The sequence below is a fragment of the Magnolia sinica genome, chromosome 2 (genome assembly GCF_029962835.1).
Source record: "Magnolia sinica isolate HGM2019 chromosome 2, MsV1, whole genome shotgun sequence".
NCBI lineage: Eukaryota > Viridiplantae > Streptophyta > Magnoliopsida > Magnoliales > Magnoliaceae > Magnolia > Magnolia sinica.
The window spans coordinates 13,031,309-13,048,000 of record NC_080574.1 but is presented as its reverse complement, the minus strand read 5'-3'; the positions used below and the strand labels follow the sequence as shown (position 1 = coordinate 13,048,000).

Below are 16,692 nucleotides of genomic sequence, written 5' to 3'. Positions count from 1 at the left end.
ATTGTCATATCAGGGATTGGACCATCTCCACATGGTGGCACTCGATAATTGAATGAACGCTCCCAATCATGTTGACATCACATGATGGCAGATAACGCAGCGTCCTGTGTTATGATTGACTTTGGGCTGTACATCATCCCCAGGGGCAGCTGGGCCCAATTGATGGAAGTAAGATCCCATCTCATCTCATGCCTATGAATCACATGCAAAGCTGCCACAGGTGCTGGTTCATCAGGCAGCGTCCATCTATAAACAAAGTGGGCCACAGAACTTACGCTAGCTTATAATAGCAACCTACAAAAAAGGCCCATTCCCATCCAAGGCATGCCGCAGGCTGCAGCCAGCTCTGCCCCTTTGCACATATAAACGGGTTGACGGGTGATCTTGCAAGGTTTAGGACCTGTTTGGATGTACACATTATCAAGAATATGATAATAATGGGTGGGCCGCATCTGCCCACACTCTGAAAGTGGTGGGCAAACGGGTCTGCCACATTTCATTTCAAAGGCACGCTGTCGGGTGCTTTGATATTCACCCCTCTCATGTCCTTGATATCTAAGGATGCATATCATCATATGGTACTCCAACAAAATGAACAGATGGGATGGACCCACCTTTGATTGACCCATAAATGGTAACAGTACAGGTAGTGTCTACATTCAGCAGTTCATCATGGGATGAGCCATTACCCAATATCCTCATCAGATAATTCTAGCCATCGAATCATTGGCTTGCAAATGAACAATTACAACGGCAGTGCATGTTGTACAGGGAAAAGGATGGGCCCAATGGAATGGCTAGGATAATCGGGTGAGGGAGATTTTGGAGTATGCCCCATCTGCAGTCGACCCACTGATATGATCAGTTTCAATTGCCAGGACAAAGGCTCAACTTGATCTCTGTTTGGAGATGTACTAAATCTCCTCCCCAAATACATTCAGCTCAGAGGTTCAATGCAGACCGTTGGTGATTTAATTCAAACCACCTGAGGAATCTTTAAGCATTTTACAATGTAATTATACTCGGCATTTATCTTAGGCTGCATTTGGTTGAACCAAATATCATGATATTTCATGATTAATCGGTCTAATTCTTTGCAACCAAACACACCCTTGGTTAAAAAGTAATGCAAGCAACTATATCTTATAGCTGCTCAACTTATAAATAAGGCCTCGAATGGACCACATATTCCGTAATCGTATGGTTGGAAGAATATGCTAGAAAAGTAAGAACTAACCAGAATTCTTGTCGCCACCAAAGCCGCTCTCCAGAAATCCAGTTTTACTAAGATGGCTGACATCGCCCCACACTTTGATGATCCAATCATCACTGTCGGACAGATGAAATATGTTCACTGATGTATTCATTACCTTCCCTTGAGATAATCCCTTTGGGGCAGCTCGCTTGAAGAGTGCTCTTAACGCACCCCCATGGGTGACTGCAATCACCCGCTCTCCTGCAGAGTCACATGCAATGACAGGGAAGAACAGTTAAACAGGCATTTCCATTTTCCACAAATGACATTGCAATTGCATGATAGCCCAAAATCAAATATTGTTAGGATTACTTCAAGAACAGAACATCCTTTTCTTCCACGGTGTCTTAAAGCTTTGATCCATGTGCATGCATGGCATGAAGGCATGTACAGGTGGTGAATGTGACAGTGAGTGGATGGGCATGTTTAAGTTCTTTTAGGCCATGTTTGGAAACCATGGATTTCATGACAAACAATGGAGAAGGAAAAAGGTTTTCCTTCGATATGATGATTTGTGTTGTTTGGATTGCAAAGAAAATGGTGGATTCCACCTAGCAATCATTACGTTTTTCGATAATTTGGATTCTAGGTGCAAGAAACTAGGTGAGTGTTGTGAAAGGAATATAAGATTTCTACTTGTTATCCAAACAGCAACTCAAAATGGGAACCCATGGTCTGATAGTTCTCATGGAAATCATCATTGGATAATTTTTGTTTTCTCCTTTCTTTTGCCATAGATTCCATGGATCAAAACATGCCCTAAGGGGTAGGTTTAAAGTATCATCTGAAACCAGTGCATATTGCACGATATGTACCAGTATTGTACATAAACAATACAGCGGTATCAGCCCGAAACAGCTCCATATGGGGTGATACTCAGACCATACCGGTGGTGAATGATATGACACCTGATACACCAATTTTAAACATCGGTAGGTTAGGATCTTTGCTGGTCCCAACACTGACAGAATGCAGTACTGATAAATCATGGTTGAGAAAAGAACAGAAAAGTCTGATTATTTATCTCAATCGCAATTTGGAGCTAAACACCTCCTTAGTAAAGGTTCCATGCATTTTTTTAAACCAATGCTTCAAACACCAAGCGCATTAGGCATTAGGAATGCTTGGGAGGCCCTATAATCTAGAAATACACAAAGGCTACTTTGAACAAACATGGTATACCATTTTCCCCGTGTAACTCATTTTAAACAAGACATCTGAAAACCTGACATCGATTATAATATCCAAAAACATAAATTTTATGTGATTTTAGATATCTGCACCATCTGCAGTTGCCACCAACGCATATTCAATAATCTTATCAGCGAAAATGACATATGATGAAGTGACGCATTTCATAGTTTTCAGGAAATTAAAAATAAAAATAAAAATAAAAAAGGAAGGAAAATCATCAAGCCATCTCTAAGAAACCACACCTTTGTGCTTCCTAGCGATTCTTTCCAGGGAAGATGTCATTCGCTGATATAGTTGATCCAAACTTTCCCCACCACCCTAAATTTCCAAAAACAAAGAAGGAAAGAAAAAGGCAAAGATTATATGAGAAAATTTAGGAGGCTTTCTGATTATCGGAATATGTAACAAAAAAAGTTTCTCTTGGTTTTCACGCATCTTTTCCTGAGAGAGAGACTTAGTTACTCTTCTTTCTTGTATTTAAGCATTATCTAATTATTTGTTCTCTTCAATAACTCGTCTATTATTTACAGTTTCAAAGTACTAGTTCTCTTGATATGCTTTTCATCATCTTACACTTACACAAACTAAAATTTATGAAATGTTAAAATATCATTACGTAATTGAAGGGATGCATCGGCAAGGCTGGTTTTACCAAAGTTAGTGTGTCATGGATGTGATTTTGAATATTGGTTACCCTACAGTAGCATTGGTCGTATCATCACTGCATCAGCCACCCCCATTATGTTATATATGGGTTGAACCAGTCTGTTACCAGAAAAGGGTCATGTCAGTCAATATGGTCCATTGGTGTTGACACAGCCATGAATGCCCCATTTGATTGATTTATTTATTATTATTATTATTTTGCTTTAATTTTCAATTTTCCTCTCATTTTTCACTTCTTTCTTCATACAACACTATCATTTCATACTAGATGTTGGCCTATTTTGGGATCAACACACAAGATTTGAGTGAAATTAGACAAATCAAAGTGGAATGATGATGCAAGCTGATTTGGACCCATGATCCATGGGCCAGGCCTGGTTCTATTTAGCTAGTAAAATCAATCAACTACATATAAATAATCCATTGGTCAAATATTTTTAAATGCATTCTTATAATTTTTTATTTATTTTCTATATTTGTAATAAATCATTTTTTATTTCTTTTCTATATTTGTAATATGTTATTGGTTGCAAAATAGCATTATGAGTTTTCTTTATATGTACGTTTCAAAAGGATATATAAGGGCCTAAGATGAGTAGTATCAAGGCGCATTTGAATTAAATAAAAAAATTTAAATTGTTTTCTACTTTATGTGATTCTTGTGCTTAGCTTGAAAGTGCCTATCCTTGGGTGGATCTTCTCCATTAGCCGACTATGCCAGTTTGCTATCAGAGCAGGTCCCAACGGTGGGGTTGAAGTCCTGGATCAACAACAACGTCGATATTATTGTTTTCAGATTCTTTAATTAAAAAATTCTACTTCTTTTTCATCTATTTTCTTCATTGCATTCATCCTTCCTATCTCATATTCACCTTTTTTTTTCTTCTTTTACAAAACCCAAAAGTCCAATTGACAAGGGGAGAGCAGCCATCTACCTCCATAATCCAGCCTATTAAAACCCCAAAAAATCAGCCACGCTCCAGCCCATTAAAACCCTCAAAATCAGTCATATTCCAACCCATTAAACCCTCAAAATCAGCCTGATTCCAGCCCATTCAAGTCCCTAAAATCAGCGCCATTTCAGCCCATTAAAACTCCCGAAGTCAGCCCTATTCTAGCCCATTAAAACCTTAAAATCAGCCCCATTCCAGTCCATTAAATCCCTGAAAAATTAGCCATATTCCAACCCATTAAAACCCCCAAAATCAGCCCCATTAAAACTTTAAAGTCAGCCATATTCTAGCCCATTAAAAAAAAAAAAAAAAAACTATTTCAGCCCGTTAGAAGCCAAAAATAAAAAATAAAAACTTGTCATATTCTGGTCCAAATCCAGTCCCCATTACAGCCATTAACGGCCCTAATCTAGCCCATTTCAATCCATTAAAGTTTAGAATCTCAGCCCATTAACAATCTTTTGTTCTAAACCAGAAACCGCCTAATATTCTGTCCATTACTTTCCAATGGCACGATGTCTACCCATAGTGGTAACCGGTAACATCTATCAAGGGAGGCTTACCAATCAACAACGAGACAATTGCATCACCAATCTATTTGCAAGGGTAGACAACCTGGAAACCATTGTTGACCAACTACGTGGAGAACATAGTGAGCAACTTGATCCCATCGGAGATCCTAATGGTGATCCAAATCCACAACAAGGGTTCCAAGTTCCAACCAGAACCTTTGGTGAATCAAAATGGTATGGGTCCTCAGGAGTTTGTTCATGACTTCATGCAATGGCTCTTTGCAAATAGAGACTACGACACCATGATTGAGACTCCCACGAAAGCTGATATCACCACAAAGTACGGGTTGAAGTTCCGGACTTCACAAGTTGCCTTGATGCAAAGGCTTTTGTCGATTGGATTACAACGTTGGAAGATTATTTTACATGGTATAACATGGATGATCTCCAATGAGTGACCTTTGACAGGGTCAATTGAAGGGCCCAACAAGACTTTGGTAGCGAAGCATTGATGACAACAATCTCATCATAGGTCGTCCTGCTATCACCAGGTAGGCTGACATGAGAGAGAAGCTGGAAAGAAAGTATTTGCATTCAGATTACATGGATACTCTTCTCCAGGAGCTCCTTGCGTTTAAACAAGAAACTTCATCGATGGATGACTACACTGAGAAGTCCAATGAACTTTCTGTCCGTTATAAACTTGTAGAGACAGACTGTGTAACAGATAACCGCTATCGAGCAGGGTTACGCCAAGATATCCAGCGTGAAATGGTCACGTATGATTTCAAGTCACTTACCGATGTTCATCAGAAGGCTCAACGAGTTGAACATTAACTACGATGGCATACTCTCCAACGCTTTGGTTATCCAGTCAGGGAACCTTCTGTGAAAGGGTCTGGATCCTCATCTCAATTGAACTCCACCACAGGGCTACTGACCACCTTCCTACCTTTTTCAGTCGTGCCTTATAAGGTAGTCTTAACCTTTGCAACGCCCTCTGCCACATGATTCATACCAAAAGTGACCAACAATGCAGGGACATGACACTAGGGGGTGAAGTCTTAATCCTAATCCTTCCCTCAAGAGAGAACGGCAAGGTGTTAACTGTTACCATTGCAGATAGATAAGCACTTTTATAATGAGTGTTCGTAAGCCAAGAACCTCTATTACTGCGGTAATGAGGAGAACCCCTACTACCTCAATGACCATGAGAATTACGATGAGCACATCGAGATGGAACAACCCCATGCAGAACCTGCATCACAGCCAAAGGACCCTCCTACCGAAAATATAGTTGAAGCCGAAGTTGAAGGCCCTACTATTATCATACGCCACCTCCTTACTATTTTCTGTACGTGGGTAAAAGGACAGCGTAGGTTATGTAACATAATCATTGATGGCGGAAGTGCAATAAATGTCATATCTCAAAATGTGATTGATAAGCTTGGTTTATCAACTGAAAAGCATCCAAAACCATAAAAGGTTACATGAGTCAACAACATTGTCATCCCCGTGATTTGAAGGTATTTGGTATCATTTAAAATCGGCATATATGAGGAGGATATTTGGTATGACATAATTCCAATGAATGTCACCCACATCCTTCTCAGTCGACCTTGGCTCTTTGACAAAAAAGTACAAAGCGACAATGAAGCTTGCATACTTTCCTATGGTGATGTTATCGTATCCATCTTCGACCGTTGCAACCTACGTTTCCTCTTTCATCTACACCTTCATCGTCCACATCAGCTACTCTTTCAAACTCCCGTATTCTCACCATGTGGAAGTTCGAGGAAGAGAGCAAGGAGAAAGGTATAATGTTCGCTTTAGTCACAAAACAAGTGCATGAGCCGATCACTGACCAGGATGAGCCTATTCCTGATGAAGTCAAATCTACGCTACATGACTTCCAAGATTTGTCCTCGATGATCTGTCTGAGGAGTTACCTCCACCGCGGGATATTCAGCACGCTATAGATATGGTTCTCGAAGTATCCTTACCTAACTTTCCAACATACAGGATGAGTCTTGCCGAGTACACTGAGTTGAAGCGTCAAGTTAACTAGTTGCTTAAAAAGATCTACATCCAAGAGAGCCTAAGCCCATATGTGATGCCAACCCTCCTCACTCCCAAGAAGGATGGAAGTTTGCGTATGTGCGTAGACGGTCGAGCTATTAATAAAATCATAGTGAAGTACTGCTTCTCCATTCCTTGGCTTAATGATATGTTGGACTTGATGCCAAGTGCTAGCGTCTTCTCCAAGATTAATTTTCGTAGTGCATACACCACCAGATTCGCATCCAACCTAGGGACAAATAGAAGATGACATTAAAGATGAAGGACGGTCTCTATGAGTAGTTAGTTATGCATTCAGTCTCACAAACGCGCTTAGCACTTTCATGCGTGTCATGACTCATTTGTTGCACCCCTTCATTGGTAAGTTTGTCATTGTTTATTTTGACGATATCCTTACATATAGCAAGTCGAGGAAGGAACACCTCAATCACCTGGGTGTATCTTCAGAGTCCTTCGTCATGATTGCTTTTATATTAACCTTAAAAAGTGTACCTTCGTGAGTACATATGTGGTCTTGTTAGGGTACATTATCTTGTCACAAGGTATAGAGGTGGACCCCGCCAAGGTGAAAGCCATTGTTGATTAGTCGATACCTATCACTATCTCTAAAGTTTGTAGTTCCCATGGGCTCGCTACATTTTACAGACATTTTGTGTGGAACTTTAGCAACATCATGGCCCTGATTGCTGATTGTATGAAACAAGGGAGGTTTCGATGGACAAGTGCAACAACACGAGCGTTTGATAGGATTAAAAGTAAGATGACTGAAGCTCCAATCTTGCACCTTCCAGACCTTGCGAAGATATTTGAGGTGAGTTATGCGCCTCTAATGTCAACATTGGTGGAGTTCTCAGTTAGGAGGGCTATCTAATAGCTTTCTTTAGCAAAAAGCTCTCTGATGCGAAGCAACGATGCTCCACTTATGACTCAGAATTTTATGTCGTTGTCCAGACTCTATCACATTGATGTTACTATTTGGTATTTTGGTTGGCAAGGAGTTTGTCCGAAATTCTGATCATAAAGCACTCATGTATTTAAACTCTTAGCAAAAAAAAATGAGAGCTCGCCGTGTCAAGTGGAGCGCTTACCTTCAAGAGTTTTCTTTTGTCTTTCGTCACAAGGTTGGTAAGGACAATTAGGTTGTTGATGCATAAAGTCGTTGCACGCATCTATTGTCATCAATGGTGATCATTGTTCCGAGATTCGACGTGAGTATGCCGATGACAAGGATCTCGAACGTATTTATACCGGTGTTCTTCGTGGAGAGCATGTAAGACACCCACATTTCATCATTCATGATGGCTACTTGTTCTGGGAAACGCAACTTTGTCTACCCAGCACGTCTATCCGTGAGTATGTTGGGAGGGAGTTACATGCTGGTGGGTGTAGTGGACACTTGAGCCATGAAAAGACCTTAGCTCTTGTTGGAGATAGATATTTTTGGCCTCACATAAAATCAGATGTTGGGAAGATCTGCCAGTTATGCAGGGTTTGCCAGCTTGCTAAGGGTTAAAAGAAAAACAATGGATTATATCAATTACTATCGATCCCACATGCTCAGTGGGAAGATCTCATTATGGACTGTCTTGGGTTTGCCAAAGACCGCTCGGAAAGTTGATTTAGTATTTGTGGTACTTAATCGATTTTTTAAAATGGCTCATTTCATATCATGCTCGAATACAACAGACACTCTCAAGATTGCTCAATTACTCTTTCGAGAGGTTGTTCGCCTTCATGGGCGTCTAAAGATAATTGTGTCTGATCGTGATACCAAGTTCATGAGTTATTTTTGAAAAACACTTTGGGCATTAACAAAAACCAAGCTTTAGTTCTCTAGTGCCTACCACCCTCAGACTAACGGTCAAACGGAAGTGGTCAACCATAGCTTGGGCAAGTTATTATGGTGTCTTGCCCGCGATCATATAGCTACATGGGACTTAATAATACTCATGGCTGAATTTGGTTATAATAACTCAGTCAACAGGTCCATAGGGATGTCACCTTTTGAAGTAGTAACTGGCATACGACTATGTCTTCTAGTCGATTTGGTTCCTCTACATGTAGAGTCAAGGCAAGGTGCAGAAGCTGATGACTTCATCCGCTATATGCAGCAAGTGCACGGTGAAGTTTGATGCAATATCATCGCAAGTAATGAAAGTTATAAGCAACATGCATATACAAGATGCCACTTTGTTGAATTTGCGGAAGGTGGCATGGGTATGGCCCGTACTCATCCTGAATGGTTACCCCTCAGTACCTTGAAGAAGCTCCATCCTCGCAATGCAGGACCATTCAAAATCATAAAGAAGATTAGTGCTAGTGCTTATGTTTTAGATCTCTCACCAGACTTTCCTTTCAGTCCTACTTTTAATGTAAAAGATCTTTCAATCTATCATGGGCACCATACTAATGATAATATTGAAGAACAAGGCAGATACATCCAACTATTTTGCCACCTACAGACAAGATTGTTGATGTTCTCGATGACAAGATCAATTCCGCACACCAAGATGGTTACCAAAAGTTTCTCATCCATTGGTAAAGGCGACCTCTCTCTTTGATGCTACATGGATCACAACCACAAACTTCCAACGCCTGAATTTTGACCTTTATGAGCAATATCAGGCAATTAACTCACTGAAGTCGAGTTCTTTCAAGTGGCGGAGGACTACGCAGGCTAATCTTGGCCCACGATCCATGAGCTAAGCCCAGGCCCATTAAGCCCAAACCCAACAACTGGCCCATCAATGAGGAGGCCCAAGCCTCTTATTTAGGTAATTAGCTAGCAAAACCAATCACCTAGCTATAAATAATCCATTAGTCAAATATTTTTAAATGCATTATTATCCTTTTTTATTTCTTTTCCATATTTGTAATAAGTCATTGGTTGTCAATGACATTATGAGTTTTCTTCTTATATACGTTTCAAAAGCTTATATAAGGGCCTAGGATGAATAGTATCAAGGCACCTTTGAATTGAATTTTTTTTAAAAAAATCTAGATTGTTTTCTTCTACTCTGTGTGATACTTGTGCTTAGCTTGGAGGTGCCTGCACTTGGGCGGATCCTCTTCATCAACAGGCTATGCCAAATGAACCATTTTAGGAAAAATCAGTTCAACCATCACTTTTTTTTTCCCCATTCCTTTTCATCTTTTTTTGTTGTATATCAATGTAATGGGCCATAATCCATGAAATCATGATTGGTATGTGCTTGATAAGGGACTATTTGGTGTTGACTTTCAGCAGGTCAAGCTAAGGGACAACATTCTTATCACAGAAGGGTATGATACATCATTAATACATGTTAGAAACATAGAAACACATTTTCTGGTGTTTTACATTGTACCCTATTTTCCAAATAATTTTTTAATATTGTTAGGGGCAAAAAAGAATTTCAGCCGATATGGGTCTGGTATGGTCCGATACACCCCACATCTTACTGCTTTCAGGCCTGGCCGATACACCCCTAGTACTGATATTCAAAACCTTGGTCTTGACACCTCATGTGCATGGCCAGTACCAAGTGCAAGTTATAATAAGTTATTAACTTTACAGAAAGAGAGGCAAGCCAACAAACAAGAAATGAAGTTGACTAATAGCAACTCTTGTAATGAATTAATGATGAGGAATCATCTCCTAAGGTTGCGTTTGGATGGACAAGCGAATTGAACAGTAAATGCTTTAATCAACTCAAGACTGAGATGACCAAAATTAATGATGTTTCGTCGTATTCATAACATGTAGCCCTCAAATTGCAGTTATAATTCTCTCAAATTCAACTTGATGTAAAAGTAAATGCAATTTGGAGCTTTGGCCTTCAATATGAAAGCTGAGAAAGGAAATCCAGCTTTGTTATTTCCACTACTAATAACTGCAATTTGACTTAGCAGTGCATCCAAATGCACCTTAGATATATAGCTTGCTTCGGCTGATAAGAGTAATGTTGGATTTTGTTCAATATTTAAATAATTGTTATATATTCCCTTGAAATAATTGTTCTATATTCCTTAACTGTAGTGGTTTTATTCTTCAAAAAAGTTTAAAATTATTCTGGAGATAATTAATAGTAGAAAGAGAAAAGATGTTTACAGGGATTTCTTGATTTGTTTTGGGAGAAGAAAATGCTCGATAAGCCTCCGGATTAAGTCTTGCTGCATCACGGAATACTAGACCTTGAAGATCACCCAAATGCCTCTCCCTTAATGCTGGATCTTGTATTACCTAAAAACACAAACAAAAGGAACATGATATTAGCAAATATATGTCGGCAAAAGGAAGGCTTTAGAAAGCATAAGATCTAAAACCTTCCGTCATTTGCAATTAAGAAAATCGAAAGACCTAAAATCCCATGATGCACATAGAAACTCAACAGTCACCGCACTGTCTAACTTAACAAATGCCAACTCCGCTCAGATAAATAAAAATGACTACCATTGGGATTCTTCCTCCCCAAAATCCAATAGACCTTGTTCCAGATATTTGGAGCAAACTTAAGCCATTTAAACCAAAAGAACCTTTTCTTTAAAAAAAATAAAAATTATTGAAACCTAAAGAACCCCTAGCCACCCTTAAAGAACTCTAATTAGGGTTGAAGGACCTGAAACTAGTATAAGTAGAAGAGCAAAAAGAACTTGGATTGAGGTCACAAGAAGGGATGTTAAACCTAGAAAACTTACTGAGGATAGGGCCTGAGGAATGAGAAACAGGATTCATATGGAAAACCCAGCAGGGGCAAGGCTGTGAAGGTGATGATGATGAATATCCCTTGCCCAATATACTTGGCACTGTTCTCTTGCTACTGCTTGCAACAGAATTCCAAGCTCGAGATGATACATCCATATCAAACGGTTAAGTAAACTCACGGAATAGACTAATCTTAAAACTTGCTTGTCTTGTCTAGGGTTCAATTTCTGAGAACCAAGAGGTACAATTTTGATATGAGAAGGTATCTGGCAAGCTAATAATCAACTTTTTTATTATTATCTTTTACCAACCTCACAAAGTTGATTATTGCCTATATATATATATATATATATATATATATATATAGAGAGAGAGAGAGAGAGAGAGAGAGAGAGAGAGAGAGAGAGATTGCAAACCACAACAACTAAATCTTAAAGGTTTTGTTTCCAACGCTTTTCATCTCAAGAAGCTTGAGGAAAGATGTATCCGGGCTATTAATCTAAGCTGCCTATTTATTCCGTTAACAGAAGGTAAGGCCCTCAAAACATATCTGCACTAAACCTTCTCGGTTTTAATACCATCTTTCCAATCCCTAAAATCTTCTGACCTATCTTCTTACAGAACTCTCCTTAAATCTCTCCTCTTTACCTAGATGTCCCCACTCATCTGATCTCTCCCTTCATTTTCTTCTTAATCTTTTCCACTAGACTCTGGATACATCTTTCCTTGGTTCCCTAGATCTCTACCTTTAGTCTTTTGTGTTTCATTTTGTTATTATCTTCTCCCCTCAAAGCTTATAAATTCTTCTATTTATTTTCCTGAAATTTTCTGTTATCTATGAAAGATTTCATGCAATTGTTTCCCATCAACTATTCAGCCAGTTTTTTTTTAAGGCAACTATTCAGCCAGTTCACGCCTTAACTCAGCTAACTAGCATTGCCAAGTCCTTTGGATAATGTTGGAGCCCATTGTGACCCTTCTGAAACGTAGGTAAGGCATAAGCTAATAGGTCAAGCTACAAAGGATAGGTGCCCTCCATCATAAGCACTACACATATCCATCTAACAAAACCATAAAATGGAAACATGGATTGAAGCAGTTTTACATATAACATGCTAAGAAAAATGGAGCACACCCTCTTGGGGAGCTTTCTAGAGGCAGTTTGTGCCTGAATATCCCCCATCGTCCTCTCCTTCTTAGTCAGCTTTGGCTAAATAGCCCTTTTTTAGTTTCGCTTCTAATAAAGTATTCCGTTACATGAGAGAATTTTACCATAGCACATGAGCAATTAACAATTGGAGAATAGAAATGAATGTCAAGGGCAAGAAATTGTATGATAATCAACCCCGATGATATGCACAGTACACTAGGGTTTCCAGTCTGTACATGTGTGGCCCCATGGCTCAGTCTTCTAGAGAATTGGGCTGTTGGGAACCACCATGGATGGACCATGCCTCCAAATCTTCCTTGATAGAACAGTCCTATCCTTTCAACTTTTGGCATGCAAATAGATGGTTAAGGAGAGAAATACAACAATTGCATTCATCTGCATTCATCTTAAAAGGCCTAAGGATTGGTAGCCAGGATTTCCAAACTGGGGGACTTTTGGGGCATGGTCCATACATGGCAGGGTCACTGAAACATACGCCCATTTTGCAAACTGAAAATGTCAGTATAGTGTGCATATATCCCTGCGGCAATGATCATATAGTTCTTTGTCAATGGATAACTTTAAAGTAGGAACATAAAGCATAAGAAGAACCAGACATGGCATCCTCGGTTCCACACATATCAAAGAAAATCAAGGTAAGTAAAAGAACAAAGATTGGAAGAGTACCAATTGTAAGGAAACTAGCAGAAATAACTACAACAAAATATCAAACTTTGAAGACAACTTCAGAGTCTCTCTCTTTAGTGCTGCAATGAGGATAGGCATCAGCAGGTATTGAGCCAGTACATCTTTCTTTCTTTTTAAGCGATGTATTGATCTAGCATATCATTGCATCTGTATCAGAAATGCAGAAAGCAAAGCTCTAGAATATAGCTCCATGGGTCGTACCTCATTCAAATTGCAACTTTTCGCTATTATCTGCGCAGTCTCAAGAGCTCGCTTGAGATCAGATGAGTATACAGCTGAAACTTTTGATTCCTTGGACAGTCGATCAGCCACCTTTGAAAAAATCAAATTACACATCAAGCAATAAATACAGATAATTCCAAGAAAAAAAGGGGGGGAAAGAAAAAGAAAAGTGAAGACCAGTGACTTACTGCAGTTGCCTGTTGCCTCCCAACCTCATTTAATTCTGCATCAAGGTGCCCCTAATAAGTAGAGAGACATCAGTATAAAAATATGCACTCAAAGTGTAAATGGAATGTTTATTGCAAGGAAAACAACAGGTTGATTTTTTCATCATGAATTTACTAGTAGTGAATCAGATGAGGCTGAAAAAATAAGTCATACATAGTACCATAACTGGCAGCTTTTAGGGGCAGTGCTCTACAGAACATCAAAATGTCCGCCAAACAGTTGTGCAAAAATACTTTGAAGGTTCCAAAATATTGTGAGTATAAATGCACATGCACAGAAACCGGTGCTACCACAATCTTTGCAGGAATGCTTTGGGAGCTTTGAAGAGGGTTAAGGCGGATGTTTTGGAATGGGCTTTGATCTCGATGGGTCTTAGGGACTGATCTTTCTTGTACTCCTTGGGTTGCAGTGTAATTCTTCAGCCCCTTCCAATAAAATCGTCACACACACACACACACACACACACACACACACACACACACATATATATATAAAGTAGGAAAATCTGCCTTGCAAAGACTGCACCAACTGATCCCCAACTTAGGTAAACAAGGGTTCATACATGCAAGCAGCCAATCATCGCTAAACAATTTGAGTAACCATACTTTGTATTTATCTTTGGTGAAACAAGATTCATAAAGCTGAGCCCAAACAGTTGGGACAAAGCTATGATGGTGGTGGTGGTGGTGATATGGGCACAAACACGTAGTAGTAAGGTGTAAAGTTCTCTCGACACAAGTTTAGAGGTATCATGGAGATAGTTCCAAGGGTACATTTGGATGCATCAAAAGTTCAATTCCAGATAGGCCATATAGAGCAACTAGATGTTGGGAAGATTACATGTCTAGACCCATGTTTGTATAGTTGCCAAGCGAAGTGAGAATAACATATCATTAAGAAAGGAGGGACAACGTCTTGGATACATTTAATCAAGGTACACACTGGTGTATGTTGTTTAGTACATATGAATCATATGAGAGATATGTATCCAATGGTGTATGTTGTTTAGTACGCATGCATCATATGGTGATGGAACCTGCCCTGCGTGAGCCATGCATCTCCGTATTGGGATATTCTACCCATTTGATCAGGGTAATGTTCCATCCCAAATGTGAAACAATGACTAACCATCTAATTGCAAGCTAGCAACCAGACAGTTAAGGACATCTGATAGGAGATGTTTCAAGCACGGCCCATTCATAATGGAGTGCACCAGATGAACCATCTAGATCACCAAAAGGCGTCCCACCTTTGCAGTCGCCGGTTAAAATAAAAGAAAAAACACTGTTGCATTCAATCCAGCACTATGTCACACCACCTCTAATAAAATACACATGTTTTGGACAAAAACGGTAAAGAAGTACAAAACCTTTTAATTTTAAAATTTTAAACAATAATCACGAAAACAAATTGGGTAATAAGACCATGTTTGGATGTGCAATTAATTATATAGGATAACTAATCCAGAAGCACTTCTCGATTACAATCTCCTCTCGATTGAACTAAACGCTCACACTTAAATTCAGTTGTACTTTGTACATCCAAATACAGCCTAATGTGGACACAGTCCTCTTTGACCCCAAGCTCTGTGGGGTCCACCATGATGTTTGTGTTATATCCACTCTGATCATCCTTTTTGCCAGCTCATTTTAGGACATGATCCCAAACATCAGGGAGATGCAAAACTCAAGTGGGCCACACCACAGGAAACAGTGGGGATGAAAATGCACACCATTGAAACCATCCTGGGGCCGACCATGAAATTTATATGCCATCCAACCTGTTCACAATGTGATTCCTACCTGGATAAAGGGAAAACACAAATATCAGCCTGATCCAAAACATCCGAGGCCCCCCCTAAAAAGGTTTCAGTGGTGGGCATTCAACCCCAACTGCTTCTTATGGTGTGGCCCACTTGAATATTCAATCTCCCTCGTATTTGGGATCATGCCCTAAAATGAGTTGGCAAAAAGATCCCATCAATCCATCCATAGTCGCCGCGTATTTATCAAAAAGAATAAAAAAGGCAAAACAACAACAACAGCAATCATGATGATGATGATGATATACCTGAATTCTTCCAGAGGAATTCCACGTTGTCTCCCCGTGACGGATTACGACAATTTCAGCATAATCAAAAGGAATGGGGCTTGATCCAGCATCTTCATTGGAATCTGTGTGAGAAGGGCTTCTTGTACAAGGAAAGAAGAACGATTATGACATTTGGAAGAAAAGAAAAGGTCGATTTCTAGAAGGAGATGTGAGAAGTACCTGGAATTGGAGATGGACATTCTTCTACACTTATGATAAAAGGGTTTTTTTATGTTAAGAAGGAGCGATGGAAATCCACGATTCTTATTGGCGATCGGACTCGGGGAAGTGAAGAAGAGTCTTAGACTGCGCAGAGTGGCTACAGCGCACAGCGAGTCCTCACCTTCTGAGAACTTGACCGTTGCTTGAATTATAAGATGCTCGATTGGATAACATATGCATGGCATGATCGGGTTTTCAGTTTGTCCGTGCAGTGACGCAGACCGTTGATGTCATGCACCTAACGGTGGATGGCCCGTGCCCAAAAGACTCCCATGTTGGAATATCTTAGCCATCCAATCTTTGGCCTCGTTTTTTTTTTTTTTTTTTCGGTTGCCGTGTCTCGTTTGTCTTTCTTTTCGGAATCGTTTGGTTTGACCAAGCTGGCGTAAAACACCCGAGCTATGTGGGGCCCACCATGTTTTATATGTAAATCCACTCTGTCCATCAGATGAGATCCATTATTTGAACTGTATATACAAATTATCAGCAAAAAAATAAAAAAAACTCAATCGGCCACGACAATGGGACAGTGTAAAATTGCTCCCAAAACCTCTAAGTTCACACGTTGTGGCCTGGCTGATATTTGGACCGGGGTGATTTTTGTGTTTTCACTTCATCCTGATTAATTATGCCTGATTAATGGGTTTTATGAAAGACATACACCCGACACACAAAAATCTATGGTTGGCATCCTATCCTCATTGTTCCTGTGGTGTGGCCCACATGAT

General features: G+C 39.7%; 1 protein-coding gene across 2 annotated transcripts; it reads right to left on the bottom strand.

The window, feature by feature from the left end:
* Positions 1-949: 949 nt before the first annotated feature.
* LOC131235479 (phosphoglycerate mutase-like protein 4) lies at positions 950-16,278 on the bottom strand. Of its 2 annotated transcripts, none has more exons than XM_058232669.1 (7): positions 15,923-16,278; positions 15,722-15,842; positions 13,612-13,662; positions 13,403-13,513; positions 10,750-10,881; positions 2,692-2,767; positions 950-1,456 (listed from the first exon to the last, which is right to left on the bottom strand). In XM_058232669.1, the coding sequence occupies exons 1-7, from the start codon at positions 16,147-16,149 to the stop codon at positions 1,233-1,235; spliced, it is 942 nt and encodes a 313-aa protein (XP_058088652.1). In that variant the 5' UTR covers positions 16,150-16,278; the 3' UTR covers positions 950-1,232. The 2 variants fall into 2 exon arrangements, with proteins under 2 accessions (XP_058088652.1, XP_058088657.1); XM_058232674.1 differs by having other exon boundaries at positions 15,722-15,839; positions 15,923-16,276.
* Between the last annotated feature and the right edge of the window lie 414 nt (positions 16,279-16,692).